Consider the following 23650-nt stretch of genomic DNA (forward strand, 5'->3'; position numbering starts at 1 on the left):
TTTTATCCAGTCTCTTCCTGCACCCCCCACACCCCTTTCCCCCTGAGAATTATCAATCCACTCCCATTCTATGCCCCTGATTCTATTGAAGTAACTTTCCAATAAAATGACCCAAGGCGGAGTTATGTAGAGGTTATTTATCATATGTCTACTGGAGCAACAGAGGAGGCTCTTAACTGACTATTTCTACAGGAAGGGGAGTGAATTTTTCCATTATAAATTTTTTTTCAGAAGTACTTTCTTTTAAAAAAACAACAGGTCAGCCCTGGCTGGTTTGGCTCAGTGGATAGAGCATTGGCCTATGGACTGAAGGGTCCCCGGTTCGATATCGGCCAAGGGCACATGCCTGGGTTTCGGGCTAGGTCCCCAGTAGGGGGCGTGCAGGAGGCAGCCAATCAATGATTCTCATCATTGATGTTTCTATCTCTCCCTCTCCCTTTCTCTCTAAAATCAATAAAATATATTTTTTAAAAAAACAAAACAAAAAACAGGTCATTTTTTTAGAAAAGTTTTACGTTCACAGCCAAATTGAGAGGAAATAAGAAGCTATCCCATATATCCCCTACCTTCACACACCCACACACTCTTACATTATTGACATCCCCACAAAATACAATTGATGACTCTACATTGATACATCATCATCACCCAGAGTCTGTACTTCACATTAGGGTTCACTCTTGGTGTTATACATTTCATTGATTTGGACAAATGTATAGTGACATATATCCACCATTGTAGTATTGTATAGAGTATTTCACTGCTCAAAAAATCTTCTGTGTTCCACCTGTTTATCCCTCCCTTCCCTTGACCCCTGGCAACCACTGAAATTTTTATTGTCTTCATACTTTTGCCTTTTCCAGAATGTCCTATAGTTGGAATCATACAATATGTAGTCTTCAGATTAGCTTCTTTCACTTAGCAATATGCATTTTCCTTTCCTTCATATCTCTCCATGGTTTGTTAGATCATTTCTTCTTTAGCATTGAATAATATTCCATTGTGTGGATATACCACAGTTTATTTATTCACCTACTGAAGAACATCTTGGTTGCTTCTGAGTTTTGTTGTTATGAATTAAGCTGCTATAAACATCTGTGCACAGATGTTTGTGTGGACTTAAGTTTTCAATTCCAATTAGTAAATACCAAGGAGTGTAATGCTAGATGGTATGATAAAAGCATGTTTAGCCAAAACCGGTTTGGCTCAGTGGATAGAGCGTTAGCCTACGGACTGAAAGATCCCAGGTTCAATTCCGGTCAAGGGCATGTACCTTGGTTGCGGGCACATCCCCAGTAGGGGGGGTGCAGGAGGCAGCTGATTGATATTTCTCTCACATCGATGTTTCTAACTATCTCTCTCCCTTCCTCTCTGTAAGAAATCAATAAATTAATTAATTGACTAATTAATTAATTTTTAAAAAGCATGTTTAGTTTTGTCCTCCAAAGTGGCTGGACATTTGGCATTCCTACCAGCAATGAAGAAGAGGTCCTGTTGCTCCACATCTTCACCAGCATTTGGTGGTGTCAGTATCCTGGATTTTAGCTATTCTAATAGGTGTCTGGTGGTATCTTGTTGTTGTTTGAATTTCCATTTCCCTGATCACATAGGATGTGGAATGTCTTTTTTCTTTTTATTAATTTCAGTGAGGAAAGGAGACGGAGTAAGAATTAGAAGCATCAATGATGAGAGAGAATCACTGATGGGCTGCCTCCTATATGCCCCCCACTGGGGATCAAGCCTGCAGCCTGGGCATGTGTCCTGACCACAAATTGAACCTTGACCTCCTGGTTCATAGGTCGATGCTCAACCACTGAGCCATGCCGGCTGGGCTGGAATATATTTTTATATGCTTAATTGCCATCTATATATCTTCTTAGGTAAGGTGTATGTTAAAGCTTTTGACTCATTTATTCTTTGTTTTCTTATTGTTGAGTCTTAAGAGAAGTACTTTTTAAACTAATTGAAAATTTTATTGAGAAAGTAATCTCCAGATGATTAGATAACTTTGTATAAACATAGTGTTTTTGGAATACCAACAAGGGTAAATCTTTTAGAAAATACATTTCTAAACTGAAATTACTGGATATGGTCAAAAGTTTGTAAGAGTTTCAGAATTTCCAGGAATACTTTGAACATGTAAATATAAATATTTTAAAGTATTGGATGTTAGATTATATTACATGAACTTAAAATTTGAAGTATTTGTTATTTTTTTCCTTAAAGTTTTATTTGATTCACATTTTATTTATGTAACTTTTCTATCTACATAATTTATTAACTACATGATTTACTATTCAAGATTCTACACTAACTTTGTTATTGATTAGAAACTATTGGCCTAGTGCACGAATTCGTGCACATTGAAAGGAAATCAATTAGAAGAAATTTTTTAATATCGCTATTTGCCCTTTCTCTATAATAAAAGTGTCAATCAAATTCATGATCAACAATGACAGATCAAAACACATACATGTGGTTGGCGCCAACGAGAGCTTTATATGTATCGCTCATGTGTGAGTCAACTTAGCCTTTTATAGATATAGAATTAACTTGCTTAATTAGACCTGCTTTCTGATTTAGCTAAACTTTTTCCAGCCCAGTGAAGCACCCCAACTTCTGTTTCAGGTAATTATCAACAACACAGCAGTATATATCAACACAAAGCAGATTATTATTGCCGATCACGCATGAAGAACAAAGGGTAAAATATTTAATTGCAGCAGTGTTTGGCTATATTCTGCACAGTGAGAAAACTTGAAGTCATTTTCTTTTTTTATATTTTTACTAGAGGCCTGATGCACAAAATTTGTGCAAGGGGCTCAGCCCTTGCAGCCCCAGCTTTGTCCAGAAGGTTGTTTGGCTGTCCGGTCTAATTAGCATATTATGCTTTTATTATTATAGATTGATTTCAGAGAGGGAGAGAGAGGGAGAAAGAGAGAGATAGAAACATCAATGATGAGAAAGAATCATCGACCAGCTGCCTCCTACATGCGCCCAACTAGGGACCGAGCCTGCAACCCGGGCATGTGCCTCCGACAAGAATCAAACCTAGGACCCTTTGTTCCATAGTCCAACACTCTATCCACTGAGCCAAACCAGCTGGGTAACTTTGTATAAACATAGTGTTTTTGGAATACCAACATAGTGTTATTGGATGTTAAATTATATTACATGAACTTAAAATTCGAAGTATTTGTTACTGTTTTTCCTTAAACTTTTATTTGATTCATATTTTATTTATGTAACTTTTCTATCTACACAATTTATTAACTACATGATTTACTATTTTCAAGGTCCACCATTGAAGTGAAGTCATTTTCAAGGTCCACCATTTCTTACTTCTTTTTAGTTGGGTCAACTTTCTAAGCTTTCTAAATCTCCGTTTTCCAGCTAATGAAAAGAATAATAGGATTCCCCTCTACCTACTCCAGGACTTCTGTGAGGACCAAATGAGATGAGGCACAGGAAAACACTTCACAGACATTTGGTTACAGTGTAAAGTGTTTCCACCTGGCTATAAAGCAAGTCATATTCCTGGGCTGAAGAAACTGCAAGGGGGCTAATCGTCGCTAGGGAGAGGAAGCCGGGCATTGCTATGTGATGTCATTACCCACTGCCCACAGCAACCGTTTCCGGGCTGGGCTGGGCTGTGGGCTGCATTTTGTGCCCATGGGGTCTCTGCAATTTGGTGGGCTATCACTCCGGGGTGGTGGTGGGGCCTGTGTCCCACTTGGAAGCCAAGTGTTGCTTTGTGGGCACCAGGTCCGCGGAGCCATTTCTCTGTGTGTCATGGCAGTTCCTGCGTTGAGCATTTGCCCCCTGGTGGTCAGTGCGCATCATAGCGGCCTGTCGGATAGAGGGAAGGACACTTATCATATTAGGCTTTTATATATATATATAGATGGCCATTGGTTAACACTGAATCTTACCAAAATTTTAAATTAAATCTTTGATATATAACTTGCACCTCACAAAGGAGACTTGGTGTGTACCAATGGGTTTCATTATGCTTATTTTTTAAAAAATATATTTTATTGATTTTCCACAGAGAGGAAGGGAGAGGGATAGAGAGCTAGAAACATTGATGAGAGAGAAACATCTACCAGCTGCCTCCTGCACACCCCCCACTGGGGATGTGCCCGCAACCAATGTACATGCCCTTGACCGGAATCGAACCTGGGACCTTTCAGTCCGCAGGCCGATGCTCTATCCACTGAGCCAAACCGGTTTCGGCTCATTATGCTTAGTGTATAGGAGCCAACTGGACCACTTCTTGGTGTCTATAGACATGCAAACCAAAGAATGTGACACCCAGTGGAAAAGACAAACTGTGTATTCCCTGGATGCATTGAAGTCTCGGGCTCTCTCTTAAATGTGAAATTGTAAAAACACTGAACAAAGCCTTCAGTTGTTCATTTCTCTTCGTTCTCTGTCTTTATAGGAGGAAACATCCCAGGTGAGACAGAGACTGTTTCAGAAGCAGAACCTCATGGAGAGCTTTCCTGCTGGCACATCTGGCAACAGATTGCAAGTGACTTAATCAGGCATCAAGACTTCCTGGTAAAGAGTTCTCAGGTTCCCAAACAAGGTGATTCGCCTGGCCAAGTTGGAGCAGGACTATTTATAACTGACACAGGCCAGAAACTTTACCAGTATAATGAATGTAAAAAATCTTTCAGTGACGTCTCCAACTTTGATCTTCATCAACAAATACATTCAGGAGAGAAGTCTCATACATGTAGTGAGTGTGGAAAAAACTTCTGTTACAGCTCAGCACTCCATATTCACCAGAGAGTTCACTTGGGAGAGAAACGCTATAAGTGTGATGCGTGTGGTAAGGAATTCAGTCAGAGTTCACATCTGCAAACTCATCAGAACATCCACATTGTAGAGAAACCATTCAAATGTGAGCAGTGTGGGAAAGGCTTCAGTTGAAAATCAACACTTACTGTTCATTGCAAATTGCACACAGGAGAGAAACCTTTTAATTGTGAAAAATGTGGAAGAGGCTTCACTCATGCTTCACATCTTCAGGAACATCAGAGAATCCACACTGGGGAGAAACCATTCAAATGTGATGTATGTGGGAAGAACTTCCGTCGTAGGTCAGCACTTAATAGCCATTGTATGGTCCACACGGGAGAGAAACCATATAAATGTAAAGACTGTGGGAAATGTTTCACTTGTAGTTCAAATCTTCATATCCATCGGAGAGTGCACACAGGAGAGAAACCATATAAATGTGAGGAATGTGGTAAGTGTTTCATACAGCCTTCACAATTCCAGGCCCATCGGAGAATCCACACTGGAGAGAAACCGTATATATGTCAAGAGTGTGGTAAGGGCTTCATTTACAGTTCAAGTTTTCAAGCCCATCAGGGAGTTCACACAGGAGCAAAACCATACAAATGTGAGGAGTGTGGGAAAAGGTTCAGGATGAAAATCCATTATCAAGTTCATCTGGTGGTCCACACAGGAGAGAAACCCTATAAATGTGACATATGTGGGAAGGGCTTCCGTCAGAGTTCATATCTTAAAATTCACCAGAAGGCTCATAGTATAGAGAAACCTTATAAGTGTGAAGAGTGCGGGCAGGGCTTCAATCAGAGTTCACGACTTCAAGTTCACCAGCTGGTCCATACTGGGGAGAAACCATACAAATGTGAAGAATGTGGGAAAGGATTCAGTCGTAGAGCAGATCTTAAAATCCATTGTAGAATCCACACAGGAGAGAAGCCATATAATTGTGAGGAGTGTGGGAAGGTCTTCAGGCAGGCCTCACATCTTCTGACCCATCAGAGAGTCCACAGTGAGGAAAAGCCATTCAAATGTGATGGGTGTGGGAAGAGCTTTGGTCGGAGTTCACACCTTCAAGCCCATCAAAAAGTCCACACTGGAGAAAAGCCGTACAAATGTGAGGAGTGTGGGAAGGGTTTTAAGTGGAGCTTGAATCTTGACATGCATCAGAGGGTCCACACGGGAGAGAAACCATATAAGTGTGGGGAGTGTGGTAAGTACTTCAGTCAGGCCTCGAGTCTTCAGCTTCATCAGAGTGTCCACACTGGAGAGAAACCATACAAGTGTGATGCGTGTGGCAAAGTCTTTAGTCGGTCTTCACAACTTCAGTATCATGAGCGAGTTCACACAGGGGAGAAACCTTACAAGTGTGAGATGTGTGGTAAAAGCTTCAGTTGGAGATCAAATCTTGTAAGTCATCACAAAATTCATGCTGGTGATTCGCTTTACAAAGATGATGAGAGTGGTAAAAACATCAAAGAATTGTCAGAGGAAAGAAGTTCTCCAAAATGATGTTTTTAAAAACTCACATGCAACCTGAATTCTTGTCACCAGGTCTCACAGGAGAGAAAACAGTTGTTTTAGTTTAGTCAGTGTTTAAGCATTAGCTGAAAACATCTCCGTTTTCAGCAGGTCATGCAGCAAAGAACCCTTATAAGTGGTGCAATAAACACTACATTCAGAACTTTGACATTTATTAGATGACACTTAGGAGATGGTGCTTAGAAGGAAAAGCGTTTGGTCTGGCCTTTAACAAAAGTGCAGTGATGTGCCTCAGTCTTTCTGCAACGAGGGTTCAGGAATCTGGAGAAGGGGCTGCGACATAAATGAATAGAGACTAGACATGAAATATAAATTTAAAAGGCATGGGGGAAAGCCAGGCGGAAACTTAGCTCTAGTGACTAAGCTCCCTGAATCTCCAAACCCACAGCTTTTTTAAACACATTTTTCCCTTTAGCAAAGCAGTCACACATATCCAAGGTAAGGTTTGGTAAACAATAAAGGATTATCAGGTTAGGGGAATTGCCCTCAGCTGTTTGGCAGCAGGTAATAATATGCAGACCTTCAGCCCTGCTGAAGTTGTCCATCAGCTTTCTGATGAACTTCTGGCATTTATTATGCTAACTACTGTCTTTAGCCTCCAGCAGTGATGGGCATATCAGAATTGCTGCCCAGTGAAGTGTAAGCTCCATGAGGGCAGGGACTTTGCTGTCACGTCTGCACAATCTTAACATTCACTCACTCTCGTAGATGTGCTCAGTACTTGTATGTTAGATAAACCAAAAGGAAAAAATGTACAGTCTATGAAATCGTATCCAGAGGAAAAACCTGGCAAATAAAATTTATTCAGGGAAATGAACATTTGTTGAAATACAAAAACACACACTCGTATTCCCATCGACAATATTAACATGGTACTACCCTATTGCAAATGGCTTCTGTCTTCCCCATAGCCTCTCAAGTTGGGTCCCTATTATTTGGGGCCCTGTCTGGTTTTCTAAGGATTGTGTACAGTGTGATTGACTATCTTTTGTGGTTTTTCTGACAGTACATACTGAAAAAGTTGTTTTTTTTAAGTTTTACAAGAAGTTAAAAAACATGTTACACAATTAGTTTTTATCAGTGTTAAGGCAGGGGCTCACCTTTGACACAAGTAATTACCAATGTCAGATTTTTTTTAACTTTGAACTTATTATTGATTTCTAATTCTGTGCATCTCCAGCCTGATTTTGAAATTTTCGCCTTTTAATTATTATAGCATGTCTTTTATCAAAGCTTCTCAGGTAGGAACTATGCCATATTCTTCTCCAAGTCCCATGATACAAATACCACAAAAACCCAAAACCTTGTGGTAATTTGATTATTTTATCAGATGTATTATCAAGGCAAGACACATTTATATGCTTTTTCCTATTGGTAACAGTAAAGCATGATTTTGGGAAAGGAGTATATATCAGAATATAGGTTGTACATCTTTTTGATCTGGAAATCATGTAATGGAAGTTATGATTATGAGACTAAAATACAAGTGCGTACCATATTGATGATGTCACTGAACTATTTAAAATGCAAATATGCATACAGCTGTAGGAGTTTGAATTTCGATATATTCTGATATTAGCCTGAAGCCATTAAATATTATGGCAGGTATCTGTAAGGACAGGAGAAATGCATAATATGGGCTTTGAGAAATCATAGATTGTAGCCTTTATAGCATAATCAAACATTGATCTTTGTGTGCTTGTATGTGTGTATTTCCATGTGTGCATGTGTGTATGTGAGAGTGTTCCTGAATGAGACTGGCATTTGAGTCAGCTGACTCAGTAGATTGCTCTCCCCAGTGTGGGTGGGCATCATCCAATCTGTTGAGGACCTGAATGGAACAAAAAGAGGGAAGAGAATTTGCCCCTTTTCATTTTCTGCCTCCCTGCTTCCGTGGGGCTGGATTTTAAACCATTGGCTCTCCTGGTTTCCAGGCCTTGGGTCTTGGTCTAAATAACACCACCAGCTCTCCTGGATCTCAGCTTTCAGACTTGCGTGAGCCAGTTCCTATGACATTTGCATGCGTGTGTGTGTGTGTGTGTGTGTGTGTGTGTGCACGCGCGCGTGCGTGTGTGAATCAGAGATATCTGCTCACCAGGCTTCCCTTTTGGAACTGCTGCTGGCCACAGGTCTTAGGGACAACCACATAGACATCATCTTGCAGTTTCTTGGAGCATTTGGTCAACCACACGCATTTGGGTAGAAGTCACAAGACAAACCCTAGATAAATGGATGAGGCAGCCCATCTGGATAGCACTGTTAGTGGATCAGGGGAAAATTTCAAAATCTTTGAGGCAGGAACTACAAATTGTGGGGACCCTTGAGGCATAGGGCTCAGAATAGGGGCCCCATTTGCCCGGACCTAAGGTAGTACCCATCTCCCATTGCTAATACAACCCCATCATCTTGGTTTGGATTTCCTGCAATAATACTTGGGGGAAGGTTGGGTACTGAATTATCTTTTCAAGGTTGAGCATCACTGTAATGAAGTAAAAGTTTGGCATCCTTGAGTGTGAACAAATATTACCCAAGACCCTACAAGTGTCAGGCAGATGGTTCTTATTCATTCAGTCACCAGATACCTCTGAAGAGGCTATTTCTTAGGGAGCATCGTTTGTGATGCAGTAAGAGATGGAAACCAACAGCAGGATCACTCTCTGGAGCCTTTGCTCCCTGGATGATCCCTGCTTGTCCCATGGCTAGAGTAGGGAACACTTGACCCTCACTAATAGGTTCTTTGAATACTTCAGTCAGATGTGCTGTCATTTGTGTCCGTCAAAATGACGGATGGGGGTGGTGTTGGTAGTAGTTCTAAATGTAAGATGACCACCTGACACAGGAGTGAGAGCAGTTAGAATGAATTGGATCCCTGAACTGCCAGTTTCTGATAACTTGAAAATTTTATCATTATGAAGTGCCCCTACACATGTCAAGTAATTCTTTTTATTTTTCTTAAAGTTCACTAGGTCGAATATTAATATCACAAATGTTATAATTATATAAATAATTTGAGGCCTAGGATGATGGCACATTTCTCTAGAAAGGATTTTCATTTGCTTCTGCCAGGGCTGGAAGATGCTAACAAAATTATGCAATGTCAGGAATTGAGGTGACTTGACATTTGGTTTCAGTCGTGATAAAGAATTCACAATTTCCTTTTGCTCTTATTCGTACGGTTGACGCTCTTGGGGTTTACCAGGAAGCCTCTGTGGTAGGCAATGGGTTTGTGTTGTTTAGTCTCTCCAACCCGCCCAAAGTGCTACTCAGCATCTCAATTAACAGAACTTTTATTCTTCTAAATCCGACAGGCTAGAATCGCAAGACATTGCCGGAGACCTTCTCAGGCATTCCGGAAAGAGGAGACTGGCCGCTCAGAGTAGTTAGAAACGTCTGCATCGGGGAAGCAGCTTTGTCTGTTTTCTGCTCCGGAATTGTCCATGAGAACGGTACTGTTGCCACTTTCCGCTTAGCATTCTGGGACATGTAGTTCAGAGCTCCATGTAGTCTTACTACTGTACACCTGCAAGGCCAGGCTGCAAACGTTTTTGTTTTTTTCCCCCGCGGAATTCTGGGAAGTGTAGGTTCTAAAGCTCCGTGTAGCCCTAAGGCACTTCCAGCCCAGGTGGAGCGTGCTGTGGAATTCTGGGAAATGTAGTTCGGGGGCTTGGGTTAGTCACAAGCACTTCCGCCCCTGGAAGACTTAGCAGCTGTCTTTTCCTAGGTTGTGGTTATTGGGGTCAACACACGGACCCATTCAAACGGCACCTGCCCGGGACCAACAACCACCGGCCTTTCATTTGTGGAGAAAGAGGAGCGGCTAGAAAACGGAGGTCTGAGGCTGGGATGGTGATTTGCGTTCCCCAGGGCGGAGCTTCTTTGCGTGTGGCTAGTCCCAGGGATGGGGCGGGCTCGGTCGCGCTTCCCAGGGTTTGAGGGTCTCCCCGGCGCTCTGCACCCCCAACCCGGCTCCCTCACCTACCACTCCATGCGATATCACATTGGATGGGTTACCTCACACCTCTGTGCCTTCGCTTGCTGTTCTGTAAAAGGGAAATGCAAGTAAAACAGTCCCAATAGAATGTTTGAAACACAAAAAGGAGAATAGTACAAATAAAAGGTTTAATTAAAACTGCCTGGCACTTGGGTTATTAATACTACTATAACTCTCTGAAAAGCGTCCATCTCGCAGTTAGATTCTAGGAGCGCAGGAATCTGAATTGTGCTGGATTTCTGGCCTTTAATTTTTATTTTTTTAAAAATATTTTTATTGATTTCAGAAAGAAAGGAAGAGGGAAGGAGAGAGAGAGCGAGACATCAATGATGAGAGAAAATCATTGGGCTGCCTCCTGCACACCCCTTACTGAGGATCAAGCCTGCAACCTGGGCATGTGCCCTTGACAGGAATTGAACCTGGGACCCTTCAGTCCGCAGGCCGAGCTCTATCTATTGAGCCAAACCGGCTAGGGCAGATTCCTGTCTGTTTATAGGGGCAGGTTGCCTCTAGCTGGTACCTGGGATGTGATTTATCAGGGATGCAAACATAATCCTGGTATTTCACAACTTCCTTTTCCCCCCCAGCCCTGACTTCTCAAAAAGCACTGCGCGGAGGAGGAGGCAACAGAGCCCCAGGTGAGTAGGACTTGGCGTTCTTCTAAAGATAGTCACGTAAATTGGAGAATGAATGGGACGTGTACTTGGACAGACATGGATTAATGATTGTAACTGAGCCTTAGTTGCTACGTTCTAAAAGCTCTATGCAAATAAACATACTTCTGTCACACAGTGGCTCTGTGAAGTGCTGCTCATTTCCCTACGTTAAAGATGAGACTGAGATGCAGGAGACATGTTTGCCCAGGGTCACCCTGCTGGTCGGAGGCAGACCTGGGGATGGAATCTAGGCAGTCTGAGTGCAGCACCTGCGTTCATCCATCCCGTTGGTATGTTCTTCTTGTCTAGAATCATAATGGGAAAGTAGGTAGGGACTTAATTGTGGGAACCTTGAGAGCAAGGTTTAGGCTAGTCTATATAGGAGTTTTTAAAATAGTTTTCTCAACGGTTCCACTATTTTATTTCAAGTAATGTACATTCAGGGTGAGGCAAAAGTAGGTTTACAGCTGCTTGTATGGAAAATACTACAATAATGGTGTTCTTTGGCTATTTTTGTCAGTGTGGAAAGTCTTGTTTCTGTGTTATGGAGTATCTTGTCTTTTTCTTGTTCACCATCACTGAGTGGTTCTGTCTGATTTTGGTTCATCAGTTGAAAACATCAAGTTCTAGCTGTTGTGGCTTTAGCTTGTCAGAGTTCTTTTTTTTCTCCTTCACAGCTCTATCATACTTGTAAGTTTGTTGTTGTTGTTTTTCTGAACCATTTGAGAGCAAGCTACAGACAGTGATTAAAATGGAATTACTTACATTGATAACATACTGTTATCTAATCCACAGTCCCTATTTACATTTTTTCAGTTTTCCAAGAAAGTGTTTGAGAGCAATTTTTCTTTTCTAGTTCAAGGTCCAGTCCAGTTACATACATTGTATTTAGTTTTTGTTACATTCGTCTCCTTTAATCTAGAATGATTTCTCTTTTTTTGCTCTTGATATTTGTACCATATTGCAAATTATTTTTAGGATGTCCCTCATTTTTGTTCCTGGTTAGATTCAGGCTCAGCAGGGATGCTGCCGAGGTGGTGGGGCATCCGCTTAGTGCATCGTATGAAGCAAATGTCAGTTTGTTGGTTTTTCCCAATTGGTGGTCTCTGCTTAGTTTTCTTGGTTAAGGTGTTTGCCAGGGTACTGTTTTTCCTTTTACAATTAATACTTTGAGAATATGTAGCTATCTTATTCCTCACCAGACTTACACCAATTTTAGCATCCATTGATGATTTTCTAACTACCTTTCATCTACATCTATTAGTTTGTATTCTGCCATGACAGTGTTCTAAGATTGTTCCCTTCTCACCCACTTACTTTTCATATATCCTCACATCTGTAACAATCCAGAGTCCCCAGTCCCCTCAGCCCCCCAGCCACCCAGGGCTGGCCAAGGTGCAGGCAAGTCACGGATGGCGGCTGCCCAACCGCCCAGGGCGGCCCGAGGCGCAGGTAACCAGGGCCAGCCAAGGCTTGCGCTGCCGGCAGTGGCAGCAGCAGAGGTGTGATGGGGCGTCATTTTCCCCTTATCACCCGGGTTGCCTCCCGCCCCTGAGGGCTCCCAGACTGTGAGAGGAGACTGGCCAGGTTGAGGGACCCCCACCCCCAGTGCATGAATTTTCATGCACCGGGCCTCTAGTATATTTACAACTTAGACTCCTGCCTGTTTAATTTAAATTAAGTATGGACTGTCAAACTATTTTCTGTATTGTTGCAGAGTCATGGATTTTAATTAATTTTCTTTATCTCTGTGCATATTCATCACAAGGGCTTGAAAATAAACTTCCTGCTTTAAAATAAACTTTACACATTTTTATACCTTTTATAAAAAGTTGTCTGTGTCCATTTAAATAGTATTGTTGAGGTAGCGTGTTATAGAAAAAAACACACCAGAGATTTCTCAGAAGTTATGAGTCCATAACATGACAAAGCAACCATCCCTGAATGCCATGCATCTTACATCGCTCTGTTGGCAGAAATCGCATTTACAAGGATAATATCAAATTACTAGAAGCCCGGTGCACGAAATTCGTGCACGGCGGGGGGTTGTCCCTCAGCCCAGCCTGTACCCCCTCCAATCTGGGACTCCTGGAGGGATGTCCGACTGCCCGTTTAGGCCCGATCCTGGTGGGATCGGGCCTAAACGGGCAGTCGGACATCCCTACCACCATCCAGGACTGTTGGCTCCCAACTGCTTGCCTGCCTGCCTTCCTGATTGCCCCTAACCGCTTCTGCCTGCCAGCCTGATCACCCCCTAAACACTCCGCTGCCAGCCTGGTTGATGCTTAACTGCTCCCCTGCCAGCCTGTTTGCCCCCAACTTCCCTCCTCTGCCACCCTGGTCACCCCTAACTGCCCTCTCCTGCAGGGTTGATCACCTCCAACTGCCCTCCCTTGCAGGCCTGGTCCCTCACAACTGCCCTCCCTTGCAGGCCGGGTGCCTCCCAACTTCCCTCTCCTGCTGGCCATCTTGTAGTGGCCATCTTGTGTCCACATGGGGGCAGGATCTTTGACCACATGGGGGCAGCTATATTGTGTTGCAGTGATGATCAATCTGTATATTACTCTTTTATTAGATAGGATAGAGGCCTGGTGCACAGGTGGGGGCCAGCTGGTTTGCCCTGAAGGGTGTCACAGATAAGGGTGGGGGTTCCCTTAGGGTGTGGGGCGGCCTGAGCGAGGGGCCTGTGGTGGTTTGCAGGCCGGCCACGCCCCCTGGCAACCCAAGCGGAGGCCCTGGTATCTGGAATTTATTTTCCTTCTACAATTGAAACTTTGTAGCCTGGGGCGGCAGCCATTTCTGTGGCAGTTAATTCACCTTCTACAATTGAAACTTTGTAGCCTTAAGGGGGTGAGCCCAGCCAGGGTGTGCGGAAAGCTTTGCTTCCCCTGTTGCCGCCAGCAACCCTGGCCTGCTCTCTCAAGCTCCATTCTGCCACCATTTGTTTGAATTTGTTTACCTTCTATAATTGAAACTTTGTAGCTTGAGTGGAGGCTTAGGCCTGCAACAGCTATGGAAAGCTTGGCTTGCTCTGTTACCTGGGAAACCTTGCTTTTTGTGGCTGTAGCCATCTTGGATTGGGGTTAATTTGCATACTCGCCCTGATTGGCTGGTGGGCGTGGCTTGGTTGGTGGGCATGGCTTATGTAGCGGAGTGATGGTTAATTTGCATATTACCATTTTCTTAGAGAGGATAGAATATCGTCTGTATTACTGTGGTTGCAAAGAAGTGTTCTTAGAACTGTCTACCTATGACAATCCCATGAGAGTGATACCGTTATTCTCGCCTACTTGTAAGTGACAGAGAATTGAGGCAGAGAGATGTTAATAATGTCACCAAGATGACACTGTTAGTGGATAGCCTAGCCAGGATTTCAACCCATGCATGTTAGCTCTAGCGCCTGCTCTTACCATACCCAGCACAAGAACTACTACTGAAGAAGCTACAGGCACACTGGTGATGGGGCCACTGTGTGTGGTTGGGCAGGTACCCGGCGTCCGTGCCAAGTTCTGTTCATCAAGCTGCACGCACTGCTGCCCCCTGAGGAATGGGCACTTTTGCAAATTCACAATGAGCAGCCGCATGGTTAGTGACACACTTGACCAGTTTTCATTGACTTTTTTCTCCTTTCCAGTCTGTCTTCTTACAACTCTTTGTTTCCCCAGAGAGAAAAAGAAAGAATGAGCGTGTCCAAGGTGAGTAGGGCTTGCCTTTTTGCTTTTAAAACAGCGGTTTCAGCGCTCAGAGCCACGGCACAAGTTTTTCTCTTTCGGGGAATGTCCGGGCATTGGAGGAGCTGTTGAGTGTGGCAGCGGCTTATTTTGTCCCTTTTAAGTTTAATTGCTTTTGGCTTTACTTTTTGTTTCATCATTTTTTTATTTCACAAATAAGAGAAACATTAGTAGAAATGAAAAACATCTACCTTACTACTTCCCTTTTATATTTCCATAATCTCTGCATCTTATGTATTCATACTGCGTTTTTGTATTCAGAGCAAAGATACACGTTTAAATTGTTTTTTTAAATTTAATGCTATATAACTTTTTTTAAATAAATGTTTTTATTGATTTGAGAAAGGGAGAGAAAGAAACATCAGTGAGAGAGAAACATCAGTGAGAGAGAAACATCAATGAGAGAGAAACATCAATCACCTGCCTCCTGCACGCCCCTTACTGGGGATCAAGCCCTCAACCCTGCCATGTTCCCTGACCTGGAATCAAATCGGTGACCACTTGGTGCATGAGACGATGCTCAGCCAACTGAGCCACACCAACCAGGGGTATAACATTCATTTTTGTTATATCATGTTCTCATCAAATTTATGTACCTATTTTTTAAAACTATTCTCTCTTCATAGACATTAGTTTAGGATTTTTACTGTTTTAAGAACACTACAGTACAGTTTTTCTGCATTGAACCTTTTTCTCAAAAAACCAATTCTAAAAAAAAGTATTGCCTTTTTTTATCCTTTACATGCTAGGTATTCAAAATAGAAAAGTATGTTTTATATGTGCTGCCTTGGATTTTTTTTTTTTTTTGTAGAATATTCAAATATGGCTCAATGCATCAGGATCCAGCTACTGCTTCATACAGATAAAATGCTGTTAGAAGTTTTCTCACTACGCGAGCTAGATTCTGTCCCCCTGTACCTGAGTCATACCCTGTGTGTATTTTATTTACTGTTTACTTTTTTCTTCATGTATTTTTTAAAAATCAAAGTGATACATGGCCTTAGTTTTAAAAGTCCAGTGATTTGCCCGGCCGTTGTGGCTCAGTGGTTGAACAATGACCCATGAACCAGGAGGTCATGATTCAATTTCCAGTTAACACACATGTGCAGTTACAGCCTCAATCCCCAGTAGGGATCATGCAGGAGGCAGCCAATCGGTGATTCTTTTTCATCATTGATATTTCTATCTCTCCATTTCCCTTTCTCTCTGAAATCAATAAAAACATATTTTTAAAAAACCCAGTGGTTTTAGAGGACTTGTTGCTGTATTGACACTTCAGAACAATTTTATGAAGATATTTTTGGTTTCATCTTTATTTTTAATGAAAAGAAAATAGGTTATGAAAAATAAGGAACCTGTTCAAGTTCACACAGAAAAGCTAGTCTCAGAGTATTGTACTCAAGTGAAGTACAGAGACAGGAGGAAAGAGTTTTTTGATATATTTCCATATAATGCTCCTCACCTGGTTCCCATCTCAGTGGGATTAAAACAGCAAACATTTCTAGGGCAATTGGATATCTTATATAATAAAGAGCTAATATGCAAATAGTCATCAATGCCCTCACTCCAGGGCCAGGGGACCTGAGGCCGCACCCCGCACTTGGCAGGGCTTGACAGGGGTGAGGTTGGCTGGGTCTGGGTCTCGTGCAATTTCGAGGTGCACGACTTGACTCTGGGTCCCGCGGCATGCCCTAGACTCTGACAGGAGGGAGATTTTCATATACATTTTACTACTTTTCTTTCATCTCTGACACTTCTATTATAGAGAAAGGGCAAATAGCAATATTAAAATATTTCCTCCAATTAATTCCCTTTTAATGTGCACGAATTTCGTGCACTGGGCCACGTGTGTGTGTGTGTGTGTGTGTGTGTGTGATGAGAAAGAACCATTGATTGGCTGCCTCCTGCACACCTCACACTGGGGATTGAGCCCACAACCCAGGCATGTGCCCTGACTAGGAGGCAAACCATGACCACCTGGCTCATAGGTTGATGCTCAACCACCAAGCCACGCCAGCTGGGCACAATTGAAAACATTAACTAAAATGCACAATCTTTTAAGTCAGGATACAGTACTTAGAATTCTGCGGAGTTTATTCATAACAGTGCTCAATGGAAGAGCACTGGTTAAACATACAAAGCTTTTTTTTCATAGCAGCATCTATGTTGAGGCTGCAGAAAATCAGTGTGTGGCATTGGCAGGATAGAAGGAGAAGGGCCGGGAGATTTCCAAGTTGTTCAGAGCAACTTCCTACCCATCCTCCTCACCTTGTTAGTGCTGCCCCCCCACACACTTTTAAAATATATTTTATTGATTTCAGAGAGGAAGGGAGAGGGAGAGAGAGGTAGAAACATCAATAATGAGAGAGAATCATTGATTGGCTGCCTCCTGTGCATCCCTACTGGGGGTTGAGCCCATAACCAAGGCATGTGCCCTTGATGGAATCCTTCAGTCTGCAGGCCGATGCTCTGTCCACGGAGCCAAACCGGCTAGGGCTGTGTGCCCCTTTTCCAGTGGACACTGGGTGTAAGATTGAGGTGTACATGTTTGTTGTAGGAGCCGGTGACCTTCCAGGACGTGGCTGTGGCCTTCACCGAGGAGGAGCTGGGGCTGCTGGACGCTGCCCAGAGGAAGCTGTACCGAGACGTGATGCTGGAGAACTTCCGGAACCTGGTCTCAGTGGGTGAGGACAGCCTCCCTCTGGAGTATCTTTGTGAACTTTGGGGTTAAGGCTTTGGGGCTCTTGGAATGGCTCCCTCATTTTGGTTTACTGGACTTTTGCCAATTCCTGTGGGACCCAAGAGGATGTTTCTGGTCTTTCTAAATAGGATGTTTCAGGGTTTTTTTTCATTTGTGTTTTGCAGAAGAGATATAAATGGTCAGTCTGCTGCTATACCTCTTCTATATTCTTTTTAAAATTTCACTCCTAGCCCATTAATGAATTTTTAAAAATAAATCTTTATTGTTCAGATTATTACAGATGTTCCTCTTTTTTCCCCCCATAGCTCCCCTCCACCCGATCCCCCCCACCCCATGCACTTACCCCCCCCCCCCCGCCATTGTCCTCATTCATAGGTGTAAGATTTTTGTCCAACCTGTTCCCGCACCCCTCACACCCCCTTCCCCCCCAAGAATTGTCAGTCCACTCCCTTTCTATGCCCCTGATTCTATTATATTCACCAGTTTATTCTGTTCATCAGATTTTTTATTCACTTGATTTTTAAATTCACTTGTTGATAGATATGTATTTGTTGTCACTTTGTTGTTCATAATTTTTATCTTTACCTTTTCCTTCTTCTTCCTCTTCTTGAAGAATACCCTTCAGCATTTCATATAATCCTGGTTTGGTGGCGATGAACTCCTTTAGCTTTTTCTTATCTGTGAAGCTCTTTATCTGACCTTCAATTCTAAATGATAGCTTTGCTGGGTAGAGTAATCTTGGTTGTAGGTTCTTTCTGTTCATCACTTTGAATATTTCTTGCCACTCCCTTCTGGCCTGCATAGTTTCTGTTGAGAAATCAGCTGACAGTCGTATGGGTACTCCCTTGTAGGTAACTAACTGTTTTTCTCTTGCTGCTTTCAAGATTCTCTCTTTGTCTTTTGCCCTTGGCATTTACCTTGGTTGCGGGCACATTCCCAGTAGGAGGTGTGCAGGAGGCAGCTGATTGATGTTTCTAGCTCTCTATCCCTCTCCCTTCCTTTCTGTAAAAAGTCAATAAAATATATATATATATATATATATATATATATATATATATATATATATATATATATATATCAGAGCTCCTTAAGAAGAATAGAACAGCCCCACCACTGTGGCTCAGTGTATGAGTGTCAACCTATGAACCAGGAGGTCATGGTTTGATTCCCAGTCTGGGCACACACCTGAGCTGTGGGCTTGATCCCTAGTGGGGGGCCTGCAGGAGCAATGAATCAATGATTCTCTCTCATCATTGATGTTTCTATCTCTCCCTCTCCCCTCCTCTCTGAAATCACTAAAAATATATATTTTTAAAAAGAAGAATAGGACATTGCAGCTATAATTGGCCAGTTGCATGAGTGGTCTGAGAGCCATTGGGAGGAGATCTAATGAAAATAGACAACAGAACTGTGCCATTTGACTTCTGTTTTAGTAATACATATCTATGTATATGTGTCTGGATCATAAAGTAAATGCTGTTTCTTCAGTAGGTCATGCTAAAATATTTTTTGAAAAACACCACTCTTAATATCTTGAATATGCAGTTGGAACTCAAATTTTAGCTCCATTATATTCAATTGAAACTTGTTACTTTGCATGTTCTCAGGACATCAACCCTTCAGACAAGATATATTAGATCTAGAAAGAGAAGAGAGGCTTTGGATGATGAAGACATCACCCCAGTTGGAGAGAAATTCAGGTAAGAACCAAGCAAGTATGAGTTCTCATAATTAACTGTATTATCTGTTTCATTCTTCACCACCCCTGTGCCCACACTCAGTTGAAAATGTCACATCTTTTTCCTGGATTATTGGAACAGCTTTCGTACTGCTCTCAGAAAATAGCTTGTGATTTAGCCTCTCCCTTGTAAGAGTTGCCCAGCTGCATCTCATTTGCTTCTTGCAAAGTCCTCATCCATACTAAGAAATGGATCTTACATCATTACCTCTACAAACACTTTATTTGTTTAGATTTACATGTATGACTTTAGAAAGCATTTCATGTAATGAAACCTTTACTGCTTCTGATGATTCTCTAATAATTTCTAGCCTGTGTCTTCTAAATATTTATCACAAGCTACTGAGTTTATTTCACAGCTCACTAATAAAGTACATCCTCACTTTGGAAATCGTTCTTGTTAAAGGCCAATGTATCTCCATATAAAATTTTTCATGCTATTTTCAAAGAGATAGCATTCTTTCCTACCCTCTAAATTTTTATTATCTATGTGGGAAAATAACACGTTAGACATTACAAAAATCTCAGAAGAACCCAGATCATCCAGCTTTTCTTTCATTCCAAGTGATTCTTAGCACCTTTGATTTTATCCTCAGTGTTAAACCTCTTGGTGTGCCATTGCCTCTACTGCAGCCTTTCAACTTCTCAGCAAACTATACTTTCCAATCCTTTTTCCTTGTAAAAGCACTTTCGCTTCTATGACTTGGTTCGAACTTAAGCTGGGATTTACAGTTATAAAGAATCCCAGAAATCAAACTGTGGTTCATCTGTATATGCATTTTTTGAGCACCTACTAACTGCCAGGCACTATTACAGCTGCAAGCACTCCAAAATGCTTTTCTTTACTGATACTATGTTATGGTAGGAAAAACATGTAATTTATGAAAAATGATTTAAATAGTATGTCAAATGGCCATCATTTTGTTTTAACTGGGTTTCGTTCATGCGAAGAGGGTGGCCCACCCCCTTTCTGTCAGTATATAAACCAGAGAATGTCATATGTAGTAAAAAAAATAAGCTGAACCATCCCAAGGATCATTAGTTTTATACTGTGTGTCCTAAGTGTGAAATCTTGAATCTTTAAACAAAGCTTTCACTTGTCCATATCTCTGAATTATTTGTCTATATAGGCAAGAGCAATCAAAGTGAGTTGAGGACTGCTCAAGACGGAGGACCACATGAAGAGCTTTCCTGCTGGCAGATCTGGCAGCAGACTATAAATGACTTAACCAGGTGTCAGGACTCCAGGACAAATAGTTCTCCATTCCACAAACAAGGTGATTCCCCCTGTCAGGTTGGGGCAGGACTGACTACTCCAATTTCTGAAGATGAAAACTACTTACTCAATCAGAAAATGAATGGTCCCAGTGACACTGGAAATCCAGAGTTTCAAACTTGGAGAGCCCAGGGTGTTTGGAGGAAAACTTCCCTGACCGAGTCACAGAATTACCAGAATAGATATCAACAATATTCCATGAAAGGTAAATCCTGTCAGCATAAATGGGATGTCAACACCAGCAGTTGGGTATCACATCGCCTTGATGATTGTGCAATACACAGAAGTGAAAAATCTTGTAGGTACAATAATTATGAAAGAGACAGCATGAAAATATCAACATTGGATCTAAATAATGTGATTCATGTGGGACAAAAACCTTACCAGTGTAATGAGTGTAAAAAAATCTTCAGGGATCTCTCCACCTTTGATCTTCATCAGCAAGTACACTCAAAGGAGAAGTCGCATGTATGTAGTGAGTGTGGAAAAGGCTTCTGTTATAGATCAGGTCTTCATATTCATCAGAGAGTTCACCTGGGAGAAAAAAGGTATAAGCGTGATAATGATTGTGGTATGGAATTCAGTCAAAGCTCACATCTGCAAAATCATGAGAAAGTCCACATGGTAGAGAAGCCATTCACATGTGAGGAATGTGGGAAAGGCTTCAGTCGTAGATCCGCACTTACTATTCATTGTAAATTACACATGGGAAAGAAACCATTTAATTGTGAGGACTGTGGGAGGGCCTTCAGTCAGGCCTCTCATCTTCAGGACCATCAGAGAGTCCACACCGGGGAGAAGCCATTCAAATGTGATGTGTGTGGTAAGAGCTTCAGTAGGAACTCACATCTTCAGTCCCACCAGAGAGTCCATACAGGAGAGAAACCATATAAATGTGAAGAGTGTGGGAAGGGCTTCATCTGCAGCTCAAATCTATACATTCATCGGAGGGTTCACACAGGAGAAAAACCCTACAAATGTGAGGAATGTGGTAAAGGCTTTAGTCGGCCCTCAAGTCTGCAGGCCCATCGGGGAGTCCACACTGGAGAGAAATCATACATATGCAATGTGTGTGGTAAAGGCTTTACTCTGAGTTCAAATCTTCAAGCCCATCAGAGAGTCCACACTGGAGAGAAACCATACAAGTGCAATGAGTGTGGGAAGACCTTCCGGAGGAACTCCCACTATCAAGTTCATCTGGTGGTCCACACAGGAGAGAAACCCTATAAATGTGACATATGTGGGAAGGGCTTCCGTCAGAGTTCATATCTTCAAATCCACCAGAAGGCTCACAGTATAGAGAAACCTTATAAGTGTGAAGAGTGCGGGCAGGGCTTCAATCAGAGCTCACGACTTCAGGTTCACCAGCTGGTCCATACTGGGGAGAAACCATACAAATGTGAAGAATGTGGGAAAGGATTCAGCCGTAGAGCAGATCTTAAAATCCATTGTAGAATCCACACAGGAGAGAAGCCATATAATTGTGAGGAGTGTGGGAAGGTCTTCAGGCAGGCCTCAAATCTTTTGGCCCATCAGAGAGTCCACAGTGGGGAAAAGCCATTCAGATGCGATGAGTGTGGGAAGAGCTTTGGTCGGAGTTCACACCTTCAAGCCCATCAAAAAGTCCACACTGGAGAAAAGCCGTACAAATGTGAGGAGTGCGGGAAGGGTTTTAAGTGGAGCTTGAATCTTGACATGCATCAGAGGGTCCACACGGGAGAGAAACCATATAAGTGTGGGGAGTGTGGTAAGTACTTCAGTCAGGCCTCGAGTCTTCAGCTTCATCAGAGTGTCCACACTGGAGAGAAACCATACAAGTGTGATGCGTGTGGCAAAGTCTTTAGTCGGCCTTCACAGCTGCAGTCTCACCAGAGAATTCACACTGGGGAGAAACCGTATAAGTGTGAGATCTGTGGTAAGAGCTTCAGTTGGCGATCAAATCTTACAATTCATCACAGAATTCATGCTGGTAATAAGTCCTCTAAAAGTGATAGTGCTGGTAAGAACATGAGAGGGTCCACACAGGTAAAATGTTTTATAAAGTGATTTTTTTTAAAACTCAAGTGTCGTGAATTCTTCCAATCATCAAGTTCAAAAGAAACTTTATTTTTCATTAAATCGGTGTTTCAACCATAGTTTAACATAACCCAGTAGTCAGCAGGCTACATAGCAGAGAAGAAAATGCTTGTAAGTGGTATAGTAAGGGCTTCAGTTAAAACTTTGACCTATATTAAATACTAGATGACCGGTGCACTTAATTAGAAATTGAGTCCAGTTGCAGCTCCAAATGTGGTTTTATTTGCTGGAGCAAATCAACATGTCTGGTGGCACCTAATAAACACCCATTAAGCCACCATGTGCTTTTTTTCTCTGTGCATATTAGTAAACATCAAAGAAGTTTAGTTTCATGTGTTAGGACCATCACACTTTTATGGCCCCAGCTCAGGGCTACATTCCAATTTTCTTTTAGAATTTAATCCAGGAATTGGCAACTATAGTCCCTGGGTCAAATCTGGCCACCACTTATATTTGTAAATAAAATTGTATTGAAACAGCCATGACCACTATTGTTATGCAAAATGGCAGAATTGAGTAGTTGTGACAAATCATTACTACCTGGCTCTTTACAGAACTAATTTTCTAAGCCCAGCTGGTGTGGCTCAGTAGTTGAGCACAGACCCAAGAACCCAGCAGTCACCAATTCAACTCCCAGTTTGGGCTCATGCCCAGGCTGTGGCAGCTGCTCCATGTTTCTATCTCTCCCTAAAATAAATAAAAACATCTATATAAAAGGCTAAACGACCATCTGACCATCCAACTGTCCCGTAGGTATGATGTGCACTGACCACTAAGGGGCAGATGCTCAATGCAGGAACTGCCAAGCTGCGGTGACTTGGCAGCGGCGGTTCTCGGGTGACGCACCCCGGAACCAGAGAGGAGGGAGCTTGATTCTGGGGTGTGTCACCCGAGAACTGCCCTCTCGCAATCCAGGCCCCCTCAGGGGGCTGTCAGAGACCCGATTTCGGCCCAATCCCCGCAGGCCAGGCTGAGGGACCCCACCTGCCAGAGGGACCCCACTCGCTCTGCAGACACCCTTTGAGCCATGGCACCACCCCAGGCTGGGTAGTGATTGCCAGAAGTTGGCTCCAGGGCGTGTCCAGCCCATCTTGCCCAGTCCCGCCCTGCCAGCCACCTTCTAATTAATTTCCTTTCAA

The 23650-nt window shown here is 42.5% G+C and overlaps 2 protein-coding genes across 2 annotated transcripts in view; both read left to right on the forward strand.

Moving 5' to 3' along the window:
- Window positions 1-23650, forward strand: part of LOC307092243 (zinc finger protein 560-like) — a 96849-nt gene that overhangs the window by 45806 nt on the left and 27393 nt on the right. The gene's annotated exons all lie outside the window — the stretch shown is intronic.
- LOC307092424 (uncharacterized protein) lies at window positions 10032-22481 on the forward strand (the record flags this gene model as incomplete). Its single annotated transcript, XM_079759723.1, has 6 exons — window positions 10032-10172; window positions 10921-10971; window positions 14624-14684; window positions 17278-17404; window positions 19029-19121; window positions 20290-22481. The coding sequence occupies exons 3-6, from the start codon at window positions 14670-14672 to the stop codon at window positions 22479-22481; spliced, it is 2427 nt and encodes an 808-aa protein (XP_079615849.1). The 5' UTR covers window positions 10032-10172; window positions 10921-10971; window positions 14624-14669.

The sequence above is a fragment of the Cnephaeus nilssonii genome (genome assembly GCF_951640355.1).
Source record: "Cnephaeus nilssonii genome assembly, chromosome: 20".
Classification (NCBI taxonomy): Eukaryota; Metazoa; Chordata; class Mammalia; order Chiroptera; family Vespertilionidae; genus Cnephaeus; species Cnephaeus nilssonii.